Raw genomic sequence first — 25,855 nt, 5'->3', positions numbered from 1 at the left:
GAAGATATTATGAACATACTAGTATGCTGGGTGTCGCGGTGGTGGTGCTGCGGTAGCGTTGTCGCCTCACAGTCAGAAGCTGTCCGGTTCATTTTTCAGCTAGAGCGTCTTCTGCTTGGAGATATGCATGAATGGGCATACCTTCATTGAAGATTGTGCATCAGGGCTGGTAACTCGGCACATAAAAATAAACTACCAATCATTAGCGGACCGGAGTTCCGCTGTGGCGGCCCCTAACCGGGAAAAGCCGAAAGACACAACAACTAGTATGCTGGGTGTATAAGCAAAATAATGTACATTTATAGGTTTCTAGGTAGTTACTAGGCAAGCTCCCTGGTTAAAATGCCAGGTTTTTGTGATATAAAAAAATGAGACTACAATAAATAATTTCAAGACTTTTCCCACCTTCAATATGACCTATAACCTGTACAATTCAGATGAAAAAAAAATCTGTTAGGCGAAACATATAAAAAAAATTAAAAAAATGTACAATAAGCTGGTTGCATAAGTGTGCACACCCTTAAACTAATACTTCTGCAAAAATTTAGATGACTTTTTTAATTTCTCTAAATCTTTTGGGTTTCTAATAGCATGATGAGAATGGACCGAATGGACCCCATTCCTAAGTCAAACTGCGATTAAAATTCATGAAATTAGTATTGTTTCACTCTATGATGTCAGCCAAAAGTGCTCTTCGCAGCACCCTCAATGTGCCCAGTAATCACTCCTTCTGTAATTCATACGGAGTTACATGTATTGGTAGTATATCTAAATATGATTGTAGACTCTAAAAGATCCGTTGCACCTAGTGCCATTGGAACTATCTGGTGGTCTTTCTTCCACATTGCTCTCGTTTCTGCTTGCAAATCCTGATATTTTATGACTTTGTGTCTCTCTGTGCACAGGACACTGTAGTCAATGGATGTGGCAATTTCAATGATCACTGTTACTTTTGTCTTCTTTTCTTGGACCACTATATCCAGTTTTCTAGCATCTATATTTTGAACTGTTGGTAATGGATGATTCCATATGATGTAGACTTCATAATTTTCTATGATGCTTTGTGGCTCATGTTTCCAGTGTTTCCAGCCAATTCATCAACATAATGTTTGCACAATCCCCAGTGCAGCAGTCTTGCCACATTATTATGATTTTCAGTATACAGTCCTTCTGCCATTAGTATGTCACAACCAAAAACGAGGTGTGCAACTGTTTCCAATTCTGTTTTGCAAAACCTACATTTATCTGTTTCTCCCACATGTTCAATGGACTTTGTAAACCAACGTATACATAGCCCACTATCTTGGGCCGCCAATATTAACCTTTCATCTCTTGGTTTAAATTCACCTCTCCTTAACCATTCTTGTGTTCGGTCTTGATCAACATGAGGTTCTTCCAGAAGTTTTCTATACTTGCAACTATATTTATGCTTTTTCCACATTTCTTGCCTTCTCATCTGGTCCTTCACCTTATATTCTTTTTTTTGTTTTTTGACAGATTCAGTTGCTGCCTGGTTTTTATCTGCTTCTGGTTTGATTTCCATTCCTGCTTGACGTCGATATGCTTCTGCTAGATTAAGCAGAGAAGTCAACTTAGACTTATTCTCCTCATGTTTCAAAACTTTCACTACATTTGGGTCTTGTGAGGTCAGCAGATATGCGTGGAGTCCCACGATTGCAGACCTATACATGTAATCAATTTCAAGGAGACCCATCCCTCCTTCAGAACGGGGAATATATGATGTTGGTATGCACTGATTTTATGAGCATGAAGCATCCTTCTTGTTTTCCTATTTAATCTATCCAGCAGCTTTGGAGGCCAGTCGATCACTCTAAAACTGTAGGTTAGGACAGGAAGAACAAATTGATTTATAACTTGGATTTTGTTCCTAGATGTCAATGCTGTTTTCAGGATTAATTTATGTCTTCTGAAGTACTCCTTGCTAAGTTTTATTAGCATTTGTTCATGTTTTATTGTTGATCCTTCATCAGTTCCCAAATATTTATACACTCCCTCTTGCTCAAGTTATTTTATATCACATTCCTGTCCCAAACTAATATTTCCCTGGTGCTGCAATTTTCCTGCTTTAAAGGTTGCTTTTGTACATTTATCAAGATCAAATGACAGCCTTATATCATCTGAAAAAGTTTTAACAACTTGCAGTTCTGCTTTCAGTACTTCATCTGATGAGCTATACAGTTTCAAATCATCGACAAAGAGAGGATGAGAAGTCTTTGCACTTTGTTGTTTCCTAGGAGCCAAATTATAGCCATTACCTAAGCTGTTAAGTAGACAGCTTAATGGGTAAAGTGCAAGGCAGAATAGCAGCAGTGACAGAGAGTCACTTTGAAATATTCCCCTTTGAATTCTTATCCCTGGAATAATAAGTTGCCTTTTATCATGACTTAATTGCAAAGTGGTCTGCCACTGTTTTATGGTCACTGTAATGTAATTTATCAGTGTAAGATGTATCTTATACATTTTTAGCACTCTTTTATCCATGAATGTGGGATACTATCAAATGCTTTTTTATAGTTAATCCATGCCATACTTAGATTCTTTCCATATTTACAGTTCTCTATTATGACTTTATTTAACAGCAAATGATCTTTGTTCCATATGATTTTCTTTTACTGCCCTTTTGTTCTACTGCCATAATTGAGTTTTCTTCTAAATGATTATAAACTCTGTCAGCATCAATTCCAGTGTATAGTTTATAAATCATCGGAAGGCAAGTTACTGGTCTAGAATTCTTAGGGGCGTTTGAAGGTTCACTCTTAAGTAGGAGCATAGTTTTTCCTGTTGTTAGCCAGGTTGGTGTCTGTTCGGGGTGCGCATATAAATAATTCTTACACGTGGCAAAATCTTTGTGCAAAGATTTTAATACTTTTAACCAGAAGTTAGGTACTGCATCTGGGCCTGGGGTTTTCCAATTAGAGGCTTTTCTTAACTTTGTTTCTTCCTCTCTAGTTGTTATCTCATCCTATTTTATATCATGTACTTTTAAACTTCTTATTCTTTCTTTTACTTCTTCTATCCAATTAGCATCTTCATTATGTCCCACAGGTTCTTCATATATACTTCTTCAAAATTTATCTATTTTTTCTTTTTTTGGTGGTCTTTCAATTCCTTTTACCTTATTTCCCAATTCTCTATAAAACTTTTTTGGGTCATCAAAAATTGACTTTCTTTGGGAAAGATAAGGGTGATAAAGGACAGTGAGGGAAACGTACTCACAAGTAAGGAGAGTGTGTTGAGTAGATGGAAAGAGTACTTTGAAGGGCTGATGAATGAAGAGAATGAGAGAGAGAGAAGGTTGGATGATGTCGGGATAGTGAATCAGGAAGTGAAGCAGATTAGCAAGGAGGAAGTAAGGACAGCTATGAAGAGGATGAAGAATGGAAAGGCTGTTGGCCCAGATGACATACCAGTGGAAGCATGGAGGTGCTTAGGAGAAATAGCAGTGGAATTATTAACCAGATTGTTTAATGAAATTTTGGAAAGTCAGAGGATGCCTGAGGAGTGGAGAAAAAGTGTTTTGGTACCTATCTTTAAGAATAAGGGTGATGTGCAGAGCTGCAGTAATTACAGAGGGATAAAATTGATCAGTCACAGCTTGAAGTTATGAGAAAGAGTAGTGGAAGCTAGGTTAAGAAGGGAGGTGATGATTAGTGATCAGCAGTATGGTTTCATGCCAGGAAAGAGCACTACAGATGCAATATTTGCTCTGAGAGTGTTATTGGAGAAATACAGAGAAGGTCAGAAGGAGTTGCATTGTGTCTTTGTGGACTTAGAGAAAGCATATGACAGGGTGCCTAGAGAGGAGTTGTGGTATTGTATGAGGAAGTCAGGAGTGGCAGAGAAGTATGTAAGAGTGGTACAGGATATGTGCAAGGGTAGTGTGACATTGGTGAGGACTGCGGTGGGAGTGAGAGATACGTTTAAGGTGGAGGTGGGATGACATCAAAGATCAGCTCTGAGCCCTTTCTTATTTGCAGTGGTGATGGACAGGTTGACAAATGAGATTAGACAGGAGGCCCCGTGGACTATGATGTTTGCAGATGACATTGTGATATGTAGTGAGAGTAGGGACGAGGTTGAGGAGACCCTGGAGAGGTAGAGATATGCTTTAGAGAGGAGAGGAATGAAGGTCAGCAGGGCTAAAACAGAATATATGTGTGTAAATGAGAGGGTGGGTAGAGGAATGGTGAGGATGCAGGGAGTAGAGTTGGTAAAGGTGGATGAGTTTAAGTACTTGGGATCAACAGTTCAGAGTAATGGTGAGTGTGGAAGAGAGGTGAAGAAGAGAGTACAGGCAGGGTGGAATGGGTGGAGAAGAGTGTCAGGAGTGATTTGTGACAGACAGGTACCAGTAAGAGTGAAAGGGAAGGTCTAAAAGACAGTAGTGAGACCAGCTATGTTATATGGGTTGGAGACGGTGGCATTGACGAAAAGGCAGGAGTCAGAGCTGGATGTGGCAGAGTTAAAGATGTTAAGATTTGCACTGGGTGTGACTAGGATGGGACAGGATTAGGAATCAGTATATTAGAGGGTCAGCCCAGGCTGGACAGTTTGGAGACAAAGCAAGAGAGGCGAGACTGCGTTGGTTTGGACATGTGCTGAGGAAGGATGCTGGGTATATTGGGAAAAGGATGCTAAGGATGGAGCTGCCAGGTAAGAGGAAAAGAGGAAGGCCTAAGATAAGGTTTATGGATGTGGTGAGAGGGGACATGCAGGTGGTTGGTGTGACAGAGCAAGATGCAGAGGACAGGAAGAAATGGAAACAGATGATCTGCTGTGGTGACCCCTAATGGGAACAGCCAAAAGAAGATGATGAAAATTGACTTTCTTTGAGCATAATCTAATGATAAGATAGTTATAAGACTGAGACATATTCTTTGTTGACCACCAGTTAACTGTCACTCAAAAATCATAACAGGAAAGTCACCTGTTTTCATTCACCAACATCTGAAATCTTGAAGCTGGTGAGAACACGTACTGAACTCTGTGTAAGAGTCGGAAAAGAGGATAAAGGTCAGTTGTATGCTTTCACTTTCTACCTTTTCCCAAGTTGTTGTGATCTCAGTGTTAGCATGTATATAGGTCATGAGATCAGGCCTCACATTGGTGGGTGTAAGGTGGCTTTTCTTCCTGAAAAAAAATGTTTGTGAATGTTTTATGACCTTGGACAAGTTGTTGTTTGAGATATGACCACACAAGGTTTTAGAAGTCTCAGTTTTGCTCTACTGCACAGTTGTTCATAGTAACTCTTTTTCAATGTCTCCTCCCCATCAGTAGCATTCCAATACCATTTCCATATAGCATTTCTGTCTATTATATCAGAACTGTATTTCCCAGTGCAGAAAACTTCAAATTGTTTTGAAATCTACCAATCTTATTGCACTCCTCCTCCTTAATTTTACATTTAGTATTTCCATGTCTATCACACATATACTAATTCCATGTCTGTCACATGTATACTAGCTCCGTATCTATCGCATGTATATTAATTCCATGTCTATCAAATGTTTACTAACTTCATGTCTATCACATGTATACTAAGTCCATATCTATCACATGTATGCTAACGCCATGTCTCTCATACATATACTAAATTTATGTCTATCACATGTATATTAACTCCATGTCTATCACACATATACTAACTCCATATCTATCACACATATGCTAACTCCATGTCTATCACATGTATGCTATCTCCATGTCTATCATACATATACTAACTCCATGTCTATCATGTGTATATTAACTCCATGTCTATCACATATATACTAACCCCATGTCTATCACATGGGTGTATATCACATCATTGAATCACAATTAATCGAATGCCTCATCCACAAACACCTATTCAGTGAACATACTATTCATTGAATTAACTTTTCAGCTAAAAGTTTCCTAGGGAAAACTGATGGTAGTCCGCCCTAGTGACCATAAACAAAAACATAAAATATAAAACATAAAATTTAACACCTACGCTGTGCCCCCCACACCCCCCATAACTAAATATACCAAGTTAGAGGGGTATCCCAACTATTGTGCTTCACTGAGTAAATACACCGAGGTCTTGTGTTGTTCAGACTAAGGATTGTCTAAAGTTCTGATAACATTTACAAAGGAATGGACTGTTTTAATCTCAGAATAATGATTTTTTTTCTTAAAGAATGCCAATAAGAGTTAGGTCTAACATAGAAGTGTCACAATTGCCAAATAAAGAGACTGCTCCTGGAATGGTCACTTATCCCGATCATGACACTGTATTAGCCAGTACTTCATCTACATGATTAGAAGACTGCATAGCACCTGATAATGACACTCTAGTGGATGTCACTGTTATGCCTACTATGATCTCACCTTATTCCAAGTACTATAAAGTATCAAGATTTAGTAGACTAATGAAAAAGCCATCCACATAGTATGACTTTTTAATGTTATGATAGCAAACACTGACTTGAATAGCATCTATCTCATTAATGCAAATTCTTACTGCAATTTATTCACTGCATTGCTGCTTCTGTGGACATGTTGCATTGTATGTGATTTTATACATACCATTGAAGTGTCTCATACAGTGTACTATATGTGGGCTACTATAGTATAGTAGAGTAAACTGTTGCATAGAAGGCTAAATATTCTCTGGATAACTGATAAGAATTTAAATTAAGGAGAGGGATTTAATGAACAGTACAATGTATCCTTAAGTATCCCATAAGGTTAAACTTCCCTGCAGTATGTCACATGGTTGTTCTTCAATCAGTGTCATAATAGCAAATCTACTACAAACAAAAAAAAAATCCACCAATGGTAGAGACTGCAAACTCCAAAAAGAAAAAACAAAAATCAGCCACAAACCATGAACCATGTGAAACAATTTACTTAACCTACAAAACTTTAATATTAGCTTTTCATCCACCAACAAGAATGGACTTTATCAGAAGAAATTAGTGGTTTATAACCAAAGGGTTGTATACAATTCATTACATTAAAGTGAATAATTTTAAAACTTTCAATATTCTTCTTCTTAATCCTATATAGATATTTTAAATTAACAAGTAAATAAAGCTATAATGAACTGTGAATACACAGATTCTGAGAAATATTTTAAACCCTAAGTTTTATCAAGGCCAGACTTATATTTCATCACTTCATGAAAGGTTCATTTTGAAAAATAAATTATTCCGGTTCTAATGTTCACAATTGATTTGAATTATTTCAAGTAACTAAAATTGTGGTGCAGTTCATATTTTTAAGTGTTTTAAGATGTATATTGTATATTAAAAATGTTAAAATTATTCACTTTAATGTAATGAATTGTATATAACCCTTTGATTTACCTTTAAGGGAATTTTATTTTAGTTAATTAGTTAATGAAATGTAGATGCCTATTGGTTCTTAATTTTAATCAATTCTATAAATTACAGTTATTGTCATAGGATAATAGGGTCATAGAAGGTTACTAGGCTAATGGCTCTGGGGCCCTTATAAGCCTAGCCAAGAGTTTATCCCCAAAAAGGAAACTTCAGTCAGTACCTGTCGCCCCTACAATGAGGGACAGAGGTGGAACCTCTGGGACAAATTTGTGGATTCCCATCCACTCATCAAGGTTGTGCTTGAAGAGGATCAGCGAGGTATTCTGTTTGACATGTATGGGAAGCCTATTCCAGAGACGGGGCAGCCGCTGGCAGACAAAAATGTCTCTCCAGGTTTTGTTGATGTTGCATATTAGATTTAGGCCTTTCAAGCAGGTAATGCGTGAGGAGTTAGACTTACGGATATGGAGCAACTTTAGTAGGGCAGGGTCCAGTACTGCCTTGTAGGCGAGACACTAAGCAATCTGTATGATAACAGGCAGATTGATAGTGATTTGACCCTGTCCACATAAGACAGGTGTTAGAGGCCATGGATTCTCTTTGTGAGGTATTTCTGTGGCCTTTCCAGTTGGTGCAGGTGTTTGGAGAGGTACATACCAAACAGGGCATTATACTCAATTTTTGGCCTGTTGAGAGAGGAGTACAGGGAGGTAATAACCTCCTTTTTTCTGGATGTAATCCCTTTACTTATGAGATGAACCAAGTAAAAGTTTAATTTATTCTGATGAAATCCTTTCTTGTTGGTGGACAAAAAGCTAATATCGAACTTTTGCAGCTTAAATACATTGTTTTACACAGTTCATGGTTTGTGATTGATTTCTATTTTTCCTTTCTAGAGTTGGCAGCCTCTAGCATTGGTAGACTTTTTGATTACTAATAACCCATTAAGCAGTTAGACCATCTGTATCCTGTTACTTGTCTGCAAAGAAATGTGACAATTACTCATTAACACTACAAGAGCCAACTTTAAAATAAATTCATAATTCTCACCCCAAAAACTACATTCCCTCCACCCCTGGTCAAAACTACAATCACTTCACCCCTAGCCAAGATCTGGCTTCAGGCTGTTTTCCTTGCTGTATTACAGAAAACACTTTCAAAAAATGATCAGCAATTATAAAAGTGGAGTGTTCTCTCCTTATTACATTGCTTACTGACTTCTAACCTACTCATCCTTTCAGCTTACTTGTCTTTGCCATTTTCATAAATATCTGCCTAGTTTTCGTTAATTATCTTGCATCCCACTGGATAATTTAGCTTAGAGAATGGGAGACCTGTAGATTGCACCCTGATTGGAGAATGAATGTTTTCCAGCAGGGTGTTAATCTACAGGTAATGTCCACTGAAAAATAAGTCCACCTTCTTCATGGCCGGTGAGTTTGGACTGAAAAAACGAATGGCCGCCATTATTTTACACTCACTAAGCAGTACTTTTACTGTTTATTGAGTGTAAAATAAGAAAGAAAAAAATTAAAACAAAAAAATGTGTGTATGTGTTTATGTCTGTGTGTGAGAGCATATGCATGTATGAGACTGAGACAGAGATCGATTGAGCTGTTATCTTACACTTGCTAAGCGGGTATAAAATATAAATGAAACAGAAAGAAGTGTGTGTATGTGTCTTTATGTTTCTGTCTGTGTGTGTGAAAGAATGTGTTAATAAAAGCCGAAGAGACTGTGTGTGTGTGTGTGTGTGTGTGTGTGTGTGTGTGTGTGTGTGTGTGTGTGTGTGTGTGTGTGTGTGTGTGTGTGTGTGAGCTAGAGTGAAGAGTAAGAACGACTTGAGCGATCCCTGGCAGCAGCAACATCAGTTAAGAAGTTTGCATCCCTCTCGACCATACCTCTAAACCTCTTGACACTAGAAATCTGGACAGAGCCACAAATAATGGGGTATAAAGGACCAATAAATAGGGACAGCTTTTAAATATTGGTTTTATAATATTAGAATGTTGATAGAATAACAGGGTTTCCATTAGCATGTATTTTCTGAAGGATATGAAGTCTGAAACATAAATTTCTGTCATTACTTAATTGCTTCAATCCCTAGTGATTTGCCAGAAAACTAAAAATTTTATGAGGAAGGGACCAAACATATGACCCAAAAATCTGTGAAGCAGAGGTGTGCATGTGAGAGAGAGTGAATGAGATTGTCTACTGGCAGCATTGGCAGTAAAGAGGTTTGTATACCTTTGGACCTTTCAGCTGAAAAAATCTGGGTAAAGCCTAAAATAAAGGGGGAACAAAGGTTCAGAGATAGGAACAGATTTGAATTATTGCTCTTATAAAATTACACACTTGCTTAAATAAAAGAATTTGTGTTAGCATGAATTTTCTGAAGAAAATAAAAGTCTGAAACTCAAATGTTTGTCATTATTTAGTAACTTCAATGTCCAATGACAGGCAACAAACCAAACATTTTAGGAGTAAGGGACCAAAAAATAAAGTAAATACCTGGATATTTTTAAAGTGTTATATTCTGGATGCAAAATGCTTCTTCCAACACCATTAACATATAATACAAGTTTGAAACATTAGGCGGAGGAACTATTTTACATAAAAAATATATAAAGGAATACAGTAATAAAAAATAAATAAATATGTAACTAAAGAACAATTTTACAGACAACCAATTCTCAAAACTCAATAATGCCCTCCAGGATGTGTTATTGTGGAAATATAGCCCTTCCAGGGGTGTAGCGGCAACACCTCTGGGTTGGTATTATTTCCACAATAACACTCTCCCTCTTACTGCTTGCTTGAACAAGGCTGCCCTTTCCTCTTCTCCAATGTTTTTTTTTTCCTTTGCTGGCTGCAGCTGTAAAAGAAGGCTGTGAATGGAGTTGCAATTTTCACATAATATATGCACTTTAGCAGTGTCTGTAAAGTGTTAAATGTACAGAAGGAAACTCTGAGCAAAGACATTTTATGGATACCACTTCTAAAAGTGTGAAAGAAAAAATGAGAAGATAAGTAAAACATTAATTTTAAAGCACTGAGCAATGCGTTACAAAGATTTTGTCAGTTAAACGTACACAGCTGGTTTAATATATCATAACGCAAACAAATATTTTGTCTGTCACAGTTCTCAGGAAATCGTTCTTTGTTGCTCTGGGGAGATGACACTGGTGATGTACACCTATTATGGTTTCTGAAGCCTCACAAAGGAATGTTTGAAAAACCATTTACAGATGAAGAGGGACCTCAAAAAATCTTCATTCAGGTAAATATTAATCTGTTTGACATACATCTCGATTGTTGAAGGTAGCAGAATATTTATATTTTGTATATTATAATTGTATATTTTCTAATATACCGAGGGAATATCTTAATTGGATATGCCTTTTACAAGGCCACATAGACAGAATGGAACAAACTGCATTATGAAGCGAATCTCTGGCATTTTATAAGGAATCTTTGCAAATAAAGAACTGATACAACAGTACATAATTTATTTATCAAAGAATGATGGCAGTTGTTTCTGAATTATGTGAATTCAGCAGTTGAAATGGTGGACTATAATTTTGAAGAAGTTATCAGTCATATTAAGCAAATACTGATTTTTAATTCTGATCTAATTTGTCTTACTTTAGTAATATACACGTCTTGCTGTATTTAATAATGTTATTTCACTGTGTCCTCCATAGGGTCATAGGTTCATAGGAGATTACTAACCTAACAGCTCAAGAGCCCTTACAAGCCAAGCCGGTTTTACCCAGATTTTACCCAATTTTCAGTCCTAAGGGAAAGACAGCAAGGGTCAGCAAGTGGGGATTTGATTATTTTTACAGACTGCCTCAGTCCATAAGGGACACAGACACCATCCAAGAGTGGATTTGTGATTTCCCATCCATTAGTTCAGACTCCACTTGGAGATGGTCAGTGAAGGATTGTGTTTCACATGAATAGGAAGTTTAATCCAGAGGAGGGGCAATATCAGAATCCATATCTGTATGTCCATCATGATCTGTTCATGCCAGAGATCAGGTTAAGATCTTTTGGAGCAGGTAATCCTTGTGTAGTTAGTTTTGTGAATATGCAACATTTCCATCAGCTGGGTCAGAGACTGCCTTGTAGGTCAGGCACAGATCATCCCTCAGTAATTAGTAAGAAACTGAATACAGTGATAGAGCTTTTAATTGGTCCACATATGACATGTTGGTTATACCCTGTATTTTTTTGGTGAGAAACCTCTGAGAATGCTCCAACTGTTGCAGGTGCCTGGAGAGGTACATGCCAAAGGGTGCATTGTACTCAATTACTGGTATGATGAGGGCTGAATACAGTGGTACTATGACATCCATAGATCTGGATGCCATGCCCTTACTTATAAGCTGAACCACATACAAGGATTTCCTCACCACCATGGACTCATGGTGGTCAAAGTTAAGATTAGTATCTATCTCAGTATCCAGATCTCCCACCACTGGGTCCACTCTTAGGGGACTGCTATCAATGTTATAATTTGCAGAGGTGTTTGATATCCCAAAAGGAATTATTATGAACTTCTTTGCATTTAGTTTGAGGCCATGACTCTAACGCCAGTCATTAGTCTGTGTCAGACCTTTCTGTAAGATATCAACATTATTTGGGGAGTCAATGATTGCCCTCAGTTTGGAGTCATAGGCAAATTTGGTCAGCCAAAGGCCATCTACATTTTTCTTGACATCTGAGAAGTATATCCCAAATAGGAGGGGGCCCATCACAGAGCCTTGTGGTACTCCACTGGTTTCTGGCTCCTTATTGGATGTGGATTCCCCCTTTAATAACATGTAACCTATCTGTAAGCCATTTGGATATCCATCTGGTGACGTAGAGGTTTATGCCCAATTTTGTGAGTTTATGTATAATACCAGAGTGGGATATTGTTTCAAATGCCATGGCCAGGTCAAGATAGGCAGTATGCACTGTCTCACCCTCATCAATGGCCTGGGTGACCTTCTCAAAGAAGTCCACCAGATTAAGCAGGCAGGGCCTGCACTTGACAAAGCCAAACTACGTTGGGTCTAGAGTCTGAAGTTTTCCTGTGTCATTGTTAATCAGGTCCATGATTATCCTTTCCATAGCTTTCCATATGAGACTAGTCAAACTTAGGGGTTCATAGTTTCCTGGGTCAGTTGGTCCCTCCTTGTGCAGATGGATGACTTTTGCTTTCCTCCACTCTACTGGGACAAAGACTGTCTGGAGACTGTGTTTGAATAGAGATCCAAGTGGATCTGCTAGGTCACATTTAAAGCTATTTAATATGCACCCTGGAATTCTATCAGGACTCACTGATGCTGTGTTTATAGCTTTAGGGAATGCTGTGATGACCTGTTCTTTTGTGGTACCAGGCAAATGAATGTTAGGGGGTATTTCATAGGAAGTGACTGGAGATGATGGGTGAAATTTGAGATGAATTTAACAGCTAGCAGGTTTGCTGTTTCTTCTGGCTGTGTATATGTAGTGCCATCTACAGCCAAGTCAGCTCATTGTTGAGTGTTTCCCTTAAGATTTCAGACTTAACTAAAATGTTTTATGGTTATCCTTCGCTTGGGAGGCTATCTTAATCTCATATTTAGCTTTTGAAGACTTGACTAGTTCCCTGATTTGCCTATTGAGACTAATGAGGGATTTTTTCTTTGTTGTGCCCCCTCCCACTTACTTCTAGTCAGGAATTTTTTCCCTCTTTTGTGCAGTCTATTTATGGCAGGTGTCCACCAGGGGGGGCTTGTTTTTCTAGCTAGACCTGGGTTTAGTTCGGTCAGGTTTGCCATTTCTATGCGGTTGTTTAAGTGGTTATACTGGGCATTCGTGTATACATCTGCATAGGCCTCCATGTTATTGGGGTTAGGAGGTACTCTAAAATTACCTATGCTATCACTTAATAGAAGGTCATTTGCCATGGAAAAATTATTTAGCATTTTAGGGTTTGATGGGGGTTCTACCATTGCATTTATTTCATAGGAGAATGATTTATGATCTGATCTTACTAATGAGGACGTTATGCTGGGGGAGTGCAATGCTCCCCCATGTTTGTGAGTACTACGTCAAGGATATTTCAGCCCCTAGTGGGAGTGCAGATCAGCTGTTCCAGAGCATTTGCACTGACAAAGTCCAGGAATTTCTGAGCCTGCATGTTAATGGTTGTGTATGTTTCCCAGTTTAGGAGTGGGTAATTAAAATCACCCTCAAGTAGTATGTTAGGCTGAATGGTAAGTAATTCTAGTAACTTCAGGGATGCAGAGTGGTTTTCAGGGTTCATGGTTGGGGGCCTGTAGTGAGCGATGATATGGTGGGATTTTGCCTTTGGTAAACTGGACATGGAGTAGCTCAAGCTAGTCATCCTGCTTGAGCAATCTTGAAGTGTAATTTTTTTTTGTTCTTTATGTAAATGGAAATGCCTCCGCCATTTGTTTTTTTTTGTTTTTTTTTTTTCCCCTTTTCAGAGAGTGGTCTAAATGTGTGATAGGCATTGTAGACTTGCACTGCGAGGGTGCTTTCCACAGGGTTGAGCCACGTCTATATACTGCAGAGATGTCAGCATTCTCCTGGACAAGGAGATTTTCCAGGAAGTGCGGTTTCTTAATAAGACTCTTAGCACTGAGCAGTAGTACCTTCAGCATGGCATTGGAAGAATTTGTTAAGTTGGTAGGGCTGTTGGTTTAGCACTGCCTAAAAAAGGCACTATGGGGGTGGCTAATACCAGTATTCAAAAGCCTGGCAGTGACAGGTGCAAAAGATCTCTGGCAAAGCAGAGGGGTCTGTCAATCACATCACCCCAGACTGACACATACTGAATCCCCTTGGAATGACACCAGCCTGCTATAACTCACTACTCATTCTTTCTGCTGTGCTGTCATCTCCTGTGGCTGTCAACAAACAGTCAGCTACCTTTCTTAGGGTGAGGAATGGCAACAAAGGGTCATCAGGCCATAATGTAAGGCTGATCAGGGTTTTCTTGAAGCCTCTATCTCTTCTTACCGCCCTACTACTTGCAGTGCCAATGAGCCATGACGTCAGGGAATAAGTACATCAACACCAAGCTTATTCATCCCCCAGCTTCATTATTTCTTTACATGCTATTGGTGGTCTAACATGGAAAGGACCCTGCCGCTACATGTATTCTAGCTTAAATACTATGCTTTACTTCATAATACATCCTTGCCAGCAAGCACTGGGGCTACTGCTTTTACAGTTTTACATAGATAATTAAATATTTTATTTTTTATTTATGTATGTTTTGTTAGCTGGGTTGGCACTACTAGGCAATGGTCATGGACTGCTTTCAGGGGAATCCTAAAGAGAAAATCAACTATGATAAAGATGAAGAATATGATTTTTAACATTTATATACAAAAAACAAACAAGAAAAAAGTACATGATTTATTAGATGTTCACTTCTTCTCTCACAATCCTACTCCATTAAGGCAGTGCATTCCTTTTTCATAGATAAATAAGAAACTGTACAAAGTTATGATCTGGTTCACACAGTAAGCTTGTCCATTAAGGAAATACATTCCCTTCTCATAAATTAATAAGAAATGGTTCATGATTATGATCCATATCACACATTGTCTGCAGTAAAGTGGAGTGTCACTGCACGATTCCCATTATCAAAATATAAAAATATCCAGAGGAAAGGAGATTACCATAGATTTTAAAAGCTTTATATTTAATACTTAAGGATGGCTATTCACTTCCCACAAGCACAATCTCATATGCAACAGGGAAAACATTTCCATTTGAATGGGTTTTTCAAGAGAAATGTAACAATGAAAAAAATGCCACCATAATGAGAACTATATCAGATGCTCATGAAAGATCAGGTCCATTTTAGCATATAAAGACATAAATAGACAGACAAATAGATGAAAAGATTCACAAAACACTCACACACAAACGCACACAATTGAAAAGGAAAGCTGTTAGGGCAGTAGGAATGTCATTGACAGCCAAGCTTTATGAGATTAAGGAATACAAAACAAGTACCTAGCATGTAATTTTTAGTGGTGATCAGAAAACAAACTTTACACAAGCAAGCTCACTAAGATGTTGGAAGAGTAAAGACCAGGTGAGATACAACTGTCACATTTATTTATTTTAATAAGTTCTGAGAAACTTAGCTCCAGTGTCTCTTTTCATAGTGAGCTTCAAGTTCTGAATGAGTAAATTACATAATTTTAGTCCTTCTGCAACAGTGTAGACAGAACAGAGATTATTAGCACCATGGAACTTTAGCCCTCTGTGTTATACTGTAAAAAATATGCTCATGCCATCAGATGACAGGCAGTCATATGCTGTGTGTTTTTTTTCATCCTTTTTAATGGTTTTGGGGTGAAAGGACAATAAGAGGGCTGAAAGCAGGTCTATTCATTAAAATTACAATCGCATGCCTTGAGAACATCTGTATATACTATCACTGCCATTTTATAATTATTTTACATCAGTGATGTTAAGCATGTGGAAAGACAGAGAATAAACAGCTTTCAAAACTTTCATCATGTCTTTGTTAGGTGGCAGAGGAGATAATTACAAAATGTTAATGGAAAAGCTGCTATTATTTTGAAACTTGTGAGATATGATGACATAATGTAGCCAATAACTATATCCCACATGACTCCAAAACAATGTAAAATAATGACAGAACGTTCTTTGGGCCTATTATTGGTGACAAAATGAAGGGCGGTATTCACAGTAATTTAAGCAAATGTGTTTAGACTACCTGCCACTTCCAAGAATGAGCACAGATGAATTGCGATTCATAGAGGCCATTTATGCAAATGTGTGATGACCTCAAATGAGCTTATGCAAGTGTATTAATAATGAGATGCAAATGAGGAATGATGTAACTCAGCATATGCTAATGAAGTGTTTTCTACTCCAATTACTATTCATTGTGAAAGTTTTATGCTTGTTTGCCCTGTCTGCAGCTACATTATGTTAACACACTCAACCATCAAAATTGCCCCCCCTAACAAAATGCAAACAAGTAAAAAAATTCTAATTACCCTACTGCCTATACTATTTCTATGTTACCATCTTACTTCCTACGAACAAAAACTTCACCATGGTATTCACTACCCAAATGGTCAAACAGCCATCCACAACTTCACACATAATACCAAACACTTTACCATCCCCAGCACACCAAATCTACCACCCCCAACAAAATATCACCCCTGTAAAGCCAAAAAACATAATCCTAAAGACAAAGACTATATAAAACATATAAACAAACTCCTAAAGCTTAGAGTATCCTGTCACTCTAACCTTATAACACATGGGGACATCTATACCAACCCTGGCCCACCCACACCCAATAACCTTCACTCCCCTACCACAACCCTCACAGTCAAGCTACCCCCTTCTACTCTCACTAGTTCCCTCCTAGCATTTTATCTAAATATTAGAAGTATTAACCATAAGATTCCCAACCTACATGCCCTTCTAGCAACCCACTCCCGAGACATTATGTGCCTTATGGAAACCTGGCTAAAACCCAGTACTACTGATAATGAGATACTACCTCCAGGATATAATATTCACCAGTTCGAACATACTAACCTAGTAGTACTGATAATGAGATACTACCCCCAGGATATAATATTCACTGGTTAGACCATACTAACCTAGTACTACTGATAATGAGATACTACCTCCAGGATATAATATTCACTGGTTAGACTGTACTAACCTAGTACTACTGATAATGAGATACTACCTCCAGGATATAATATTCACTGGTTAGACTGTACTAACCTAGTACTACTGATAATGAGATACTACCTCCAGGATATAATATTCATCGGTTAGACCATACTAACCTAGTACTACTGATAATGAGATACTACCTCCAGGATATAATATTCACTGGTTAGACCATACTAACCTAGTACTACTGATAATGAGATACTACCTCCAGGATATAATATTCACTGGTTAGACTGTACTAACCTAGTACTACTGATAATGAGATACTACCTCCAGGATATAATATTCACTGGTTAGACCATACTAACCTAGTACTACTGATAATGAGATACTACCTCCAGGATATAATATTCACCGGTTAGAACATACTAACCTAGTACTACTGATAATGAGATACTACCTCCAGGATATAATATTCACTGGTTAGAACATACTAACCTAGTACTACTGATAATGAGATACTACCTCCAGGATATAATATTCACTGGTTAGACTGTACTAACCTAGTACTACTGATAATGAGATACTACCTCCAGGATATAATATTCACCGTTAGACCATACTAACCTAGTACTACTGATAATGAGATACTACCTCCAGGATATAATATTCACCGGTTAGACCATACTAACCTAGTACTACTGATAATGAGATACTACCTCCAGGATATAATATTCACCGTTAGACCATACTAACCTAGTACTACTGATAATGAGATACTACCTCCAGGATATAATATTCACCGGTTAGAACATACTAACCTAGTACTACTGATAATGAGATACTACCTCCAGGATATAATATTCACTGGTTAGACCATACTAACCTAGTACTACTGATAATGAGATACTACCTCCAGGATATAATATTCACTGGTTAGAACATACTAACCTAGTACTACTGATAATGAGATACTACCTCCAGGATATAATATTCACTGGTTAGACCATACTAACCTAGTACTACTGATAATGAGATACTACCTCCAGGATATAATATTCACTGGTTAGACTGTACTAACCTAGTACTACTGATAATGAGATACTACCTCCAGGATATAATATTCACTGGTTAGAACATACTAACCTAGTACTACTGATAATGAGATACTACCTCCAGGATATAATATTCACTGGTTAGAACATACTAACCTAGTACTACTGATAATGAGATACTACCTCCAGGATATAATATTCACTGGTTAGAACATACTAACCTAGTACTACTGATAATGAGATACTACCTCCAGGATATAATATTCACTGGTTAGAACATACTAACCTAGTACTACTGATAATGAGATACTACCTCCAGGATATAATATTCACTGGTTAGAACATACTAACCTAGTACTACTGATAATGAGATACTACCTCCAGGATATAATATTCACTGGTTAGAACATACTAACCTAGTACTACTGATAATGAGATACTACCTCCAGGATATAATATTCACTGGTTAGAACATACTAACCTAGTACTACTGATAATGAGATACTACCTCCAGGATATAATATTCACTGGTTAGAACATACTAACCTAGTACTACTGATAATGAGATACTACCTCCAGGATATAATATTCACTGGTTAGAACATACTAACCTAGTACTACTGATAATGAGATACTACCTCCAGGATATAATATTCACTGGTTAGAACATACTAACCTAGTACTACTGATAATGAGATACTACCTCCAGGATATAATATTCACCGGTTAGAACATACTAACCTAGTACTACTGATAATGAGATACTACCTCCAGGATATAATATTCATGGTTAGAACATACTAACCTAGTACTACTGATAATGAGATACTACCTCCAGGATATAATATTCACCGGTTAGACCATACTAACCTAGTACTACTGATAATGAGATACTACCTCCAGGATATAATATTCACCGGTTAGAACATACTAACCTAGTACTACTGATAATGAGATACTACCTCCAGGATATAATATTCACCGGTTAGAACATACTAACCTAGTACTACTGATAATGAGATACTACCTCCAGGATATAATATTCACTGGTTAGAACATACTAACCTAGTACTACTGATAATGAGATACTACCTCCAGGATATAATATTCACTGGTTAGAACATACTAACCTAGTACTACTGATAATGAGATACTACCTCCAGGATATAATATTCACTGGTTAGAACATACTAACCTAGTACTACTGATAATGAGATACTACCTCCAGGATATAATATTCACTGGTTAGAACATACTAACCTAGTACTACTGATAATGAGATACTACCTCCAGGATATAATATTCACTGGTTAGAACATACTAACCTAGTACTACTGATAATGAGATACTACCTCCAGGATATAATATTCACCGGTTAGAACATACTAACCTAGTACTACTGATAATGAGATACTACCTCCAGGATATAATATTCACCGGTTAGAACATACTAACCTAGTACTACTGATAATGAGATACTACCTCCAGGATATAATATTCACTGGTTAGACCGTACTAACCTAGTACTACTGATAATGAGATACTACCTCCAGGATATAATATTCACTGGTTAGACCATACTAACCTAGTACTACTGATAATGAGATACTACCTCCAGGATATAATATTCACTGGTTAGAACATACTAACCTAGTACTACTGATAATGAGATACTACCTCCAGGATATAATATTCACTGGTTAGAACATACTAACCTAGTACTACTGATAATGAGATACTACCTCCAGGATATAATATTCACTGGTTAGAACATACTAACCTAGTACTACTGATAATGAGATACTACCTCCAGGATATAATATTCACTGGTTAGAACATACTAACCTAGTACTACTGATAATGAGATACTACCTCCAGGATATAATATTCACTGGTTAGAACATACTAACCTAGTACTACTGATAATGAGATACTACCTCCAGGATATAATATTCACCGGTTAGAACATACTAACCTAGTACTACTGATAATGAGATACTACCTCCAGGATATAATATTCACCTGTTAGAACATACTAACCTAGTACTACTGATAATGAGATACTACCTCCAGGATATAATATTCACTGGTTAGAACATACTAACCTAGTACTACTGATAATGAGATACTACCTCCAGGATATAATATTCACTGGTTAGAACATACTAACCTAGTACTACTGATAATGAGATACTACCTCCAGGATATAATATTCACCGGTTAGAACATACTAACCTAGTACTACTGATAATGAGATACTACCTCCAGGATATAATATTCACTGGTTAGAACATACTAACCTAGTACTACTGATAATGAGATACTACCTCCAGGATATAATATTCACTGGTTAGAACATACTAACCTAGTACTACTGATAATGAGATACTACCTCCAGGATATAATATTCACTGGTTAGAACATACTAACCTAGTACTACTGATAATGAGATACTACCTCCAGGATATAATATTCACTGGTTAGAACATACTAACCTAGTACTACTGATAATGAGATACTACCTCCAGGATATAATATTCACTGGTTAGAACATACTAACCTAGTACTACTGATAATGAGATACTACCTCCAGGATATAATATTCACTGGTTAGAACATACTAACCTAGTACTACTGATAATGAGATACTACCTCCAGGATATAATATTCATGGTTAGAACATACTAACCTAGTACTACTGATAATGAGATACTACCTCCAGGATATAATATTCACTGGTTAGAACATACTAACCTAGTACTACTGATAATGAGATACTACCTCCAGGATATAATATTCACTGGTTAGAACATACTAACCTAGTACTACTGATAATGAGATACTACCTCCAGGATATAATATTCACTGGTTAGAACATACTAAGCTAGTACTACTGATAATGAGACACTACCTCCAGGATATATTATGCACTGGTTTGAACATACTCACCTAGTACTACTGATAATGAGATACTACGTCCAGGATATAATATGCACTGGTTAGAACATACTAACCTAGTACTACTGATAATGAGATACTACCTCCAGGATATAATATGCACTGGTTAGAACATACTAACCTAGTACTACTGATAATGAGATACTACCTCCAGGATATAATATTCACTGGTTCGACCGTACTAACCTAGTACTACTGATAATGAGATACTACCTCCAGGATATAATATTCACGGTTAGAACATACTAACCTAGTACTACTGATAATGAGATACTACCTCCAGGATATAATATTCACTGGTTAGAACATACTAACCTAGTACTACTGATAATGAGATACTATCTCCAGGATATAATATTCATGGTTAGAACATACTAACCTAGTACTACTGATAATGAGATACTACCTCCAGGATATAATATTCACTGGTTAGAACATACTAACCTAGTACTACTGATAATGAGATACTATCTCCAGGATATAATATTCACTGGTTAGAACATACTAACCTAGTACTACTGATAATGAGATACTACCTCCAGGATATAATATTCACCGGTTAGAACATACTAACCTAGTACTACTGATAATGAGATACTACCTCCAGGATATAATATTCACTGGTTAGAACATACTAACCTAGTACTACTGATAATGAGATACTACCTCCAGGATATAATATTCACTGGTTAGAACATACTAACCTAGTACTACTGATAATGAGATACTACCTCCAGGATATAATATTCACTGGTTAGAACATACTAACCTAGTACTACTGATAATGAGATACTACCTCCAGGATATAATATTCACTGTTAAGAACATACTAACCTAGTACTACTGATAATGAGATACTACCTCCAGGATATAATATTCACTGGTTAGAACATACTAACCTAGTACTACTGATAATGAGATACTACCTCCAGGATATAATATTCACTGGTTAGAACATACTAACCTAGTACTACTGATAATGAGATACTACCTCCAGGATATAATATTCACCGGTTAGAACATACTAACCTAGTACTACTGATAATGAGATACTACCTCCAGGATATAATATTCACTGGTTAGAACATACTAACCTAGTACTACTGATAATGAGATACTACCTCCAGGATATAATATTCACTGGTTAGAACATACTAACCTAGTACTACTGATAATGAGATACTACCTCCAGGATATAATATTCACTGGTTAGAACATACTAACCTAGTACTACTGATAATGAGATACTACCTCCAGGATATAATATTCACCGGTTAGAACATACTAACCTAGTACTACTGATAATGAGATACTACCTCCAGGATATAATATTCACTGGTTAGAACATACTAACCTAGTACTACTGATAATGAGATACTACCTCCAGGATATAATATTCACTGGTTAGAACATACTAACCTAGTACTACTGATAATGAGATACTACCTCCAGGATATAATATTCACCGGTTAGAACATACTAACCTAGTACTACTGATAATGAGATACTACCTCCAGGATATAATATTCACTGGTTAGAACATACTAACCTAGTACTACTGATAATGAGATACTACCTCCAGGATATAATATTCACTGGTTAGAACATACTAACCTAGTACTACTGATAATGAGATACTACCTCCAGGATATAATATTCACTGGTTAGAACATACTAACCTAGTACTACTGATAATGAGATACTACCTCCAGGATATAATATTCACTGGTTAGACCATACTAACCTAGTACTACTGATAATGAGATACTACCTCCAGGATATAATATTCACTGGTTAGAACATACTAACCTAGTACTACTGATAATGAGATACTACCTCCAGGATATAATATTCACCGGTTAGAACATACTAACCTAGTACTACTGATAATGAGATACTACCTCCAGGATATAATATTCACTGGTTAGAACATACTAACCTAGTACTACTGATAATGAGATACTATCTCCAGGATATAATATTCACCGTTAAGAACATACTAACCTAGTACTACTGATGATGAGATACTACCTCCAGGATATAATATTCACCGGTTAGAACATACTAACCTAGTACTACTGATAATGAGATACTACCTCCAGGATATAATATTCACTGGTTAGAACATACTAACCTAGTACTACTGATAATGAGATACTACCTCCAGGATATAATATTCACTGGTTAGAACATACTAACCTAGTACTACTGATAATGAGATACTACCTCCAGGATATAATATTCACCGGTTAGAACATACTAACCTAGTACTACTGATAATGAGATACTACCTCCAGGATATAATATTCACTGGTTAGAACATACTAACCTAGTACTACTGATAATGAGATACTACCTCCAGGATATAATATTCACTGGTTAGAACATACTAACCTAGTACTACTGATAATGAGATACTACCTCCAGGATATAATATTCACTGGTTAGAACATACTAACCTAGTACTACTGATAATGAGATACTACCTCCAGGATATAATATTCACCGGTTAGAACATACTAACCTAGTACTACTGATAATGAGATACTACCTCCAGGATATAATATTCACTGGTTAGAACATACTAACCTAGTACTACTGATAATGAGATACTACCTCCAGGATATAATATTCACTGGTTAGACCGTACTAACCTAGTACTACTGATAATGAGATACTACCTCCAGGATATAATATTCACTGGTTAGAACATACTAACCTAGTACTACTGATAATGAGATACTACCTCCAGGATATAATATTCACCGGTTAGAACATACTAACCTAGTACTACTGATAATGAGATACTACCTCCAGGATATAATATTCACCGGTTAGAACATACTAACCTAGTACTACTGATAATGAGATACTACCTCCAGGATATAATATTCACTGGTTAGAACATACTAACCTAGTACTACTGATAATGAGATACTACCTCCAGGATATAATATTCACTGGTTAGAACATACTAACCTAGTACTACTGATAATGAGATACTACCTCCAGGATATAATATTCACTGGTTAGAACATACTAACCTAGTACTACTGATAATGAGATACTACCTCCAGGATATAATATTCACTGGTTAGAACATACTAACCTAGTACTACTGATAATGAGATACTACCTCCAGGATATAATATTCACTGGTTAGAACATACTAACCTAGTACTACTGATAATGAGATACTACCTCCAGGATATAATATTCACCGGTTAGACCATACTAACCTAGTACTACTGATAATGAGATACTACCTCCAGGATATAATATTCACCGGTTAGAACATACTAACCTAGTACTACTGATAATGAGATACTACCTCCAGGATATAATATTCACTGGTTAGAACATACTAACCTAGTACTACTGATAATGAGATACTACCTCCAGGATATAATATTCACTGGTTAGAACATACTAACCTAGTACTACTGATAATGAGATACTACCTCCAGGATATAATATTCACTGGTTAGAACATACTAACCTAGTACTACTGATAATGAGATACTACCTCCAGGATATAATATTCACTGGTTAGACCATACTAACCTAGTACTACTGATAATGAGATACTACCTCCAGGATATAATATTCACTGGTTAGAACATACTAACCTAGTACTACTGATAATGAGATACTACCTCCAGGATATAATATTCACCGGTTAGAACATACTAACCTAGTACTACTGATAATGAGATACTACCTCCAGGATATAATATTCACTGGTTAGAACATACTAACCTAGTACTACTGATAATGAGATACTACCTCCAGGATATAATATTCACTGGTTAGAACATACTAACCTAGTACTACTGATAATGAGATACTACCTCCAGGATATAATATTCACTGGTTAGAACATACTAACCTAGTACTACTGATAATGAGATACTACCTCCAGGATATAATATTCACTGGTTAGAACATACTAACCTAGTACTACTGATAATGAGATACTACCTCCAGGATATAATATTCACTGGTTAGAACATACTAACCTAGTACTACTGATAATGAGATACTACCTCCAGGATATAATATTCACTGGTTAGACTGTACTAACCTAGTACTACTGATAATGAGATACTACCTCCAGGATATAATATTCACTGGTTAGAACATACTAACCTAGTACTACTGATAATGAGATACTACCTCCAGGATATAATATTCACTGGTTAGAACATACTAACCTAGTACTACTGATAATGAGATACTACCTCCAGGATATAATATTCACTGGTTAGAACATACTAACCTAGTACTACTGATAATGAGATACTACCTCCAGGATATAATATTCACTGGTTAGAACATACTAACCTAGTACTACTGATAATGAGATACTACCTCCAGGATATAATATTCACCGGTTAGAACATACTAACCTAGTACTACTGATAATGAGATACTACCTCCAGGATATAATATTCACTGGTTAGAACATACTAACCTAGTACTACTGATAATGAGATACTACCTCCAGGATATAATATTCACTGGTTAGAACATACTAACCTAGTACTACTGATAATGAGATACTACCTCCAGGATATAATATTCACTGGTTAGAACATACTAACCTAGTACTACTGATAATGAGATACTACCTCCAGGATATAATATTCACTGGTTAGAACATACTAACCTAGTACTACTGATAATGAGATACTACCTCCAGGATATAATATTCACTGGTTAGACCATACTAACCTAGTACTACTGATAATGAGATACTACCTCCAGGATATAATATTCACCGGTTAGAACATACTAACCTAGTACTACTGATAATGAGAT

The 25,855-nt window shown here is 36.8% G+C and overlaps 1 protein-coding gene across 1 annotated transcript in view; it reads left to right on the top strand.

The window, feature by feature from the left end:
- Positions 1–25,855, top strand: part of LOC122814130 (WD repeat-containing protein on Y chromosome-like) — a 1,041,762-nt gene that overhangs the window by 549,338 nt on the left and 466,569 nt on the right. Inside the window, exon 8 of the mRNA XM_044086745.1 lies at positions 10,474–10,611. Within this exon, the coding sequence (XP_043942680.1) occupies positions 10,474–10,611 (138 nt within the window). The remainder of the gene's footprint in view (positions 1–10,473; positions 10,612–25,855) is intronic.

Source organism: Protopterus annectens, chromosome 10.part0, assembly GCF_019279795.1.
Source record: "Protopterus annectens isolate FY-2018-M chromosome 10.part0, PAN1.0, whole genome shotgun sequence".
NCBI lineage: Eukaryota > Metazoa > Chordata > Ceratodontiformes > Protopteridae > Protopterus > Protopterus annectens.
Note: the sequence above shows the minus strand (reverse complement) of the source record. Positions and strands in the feature narration are given on the sequence as shown.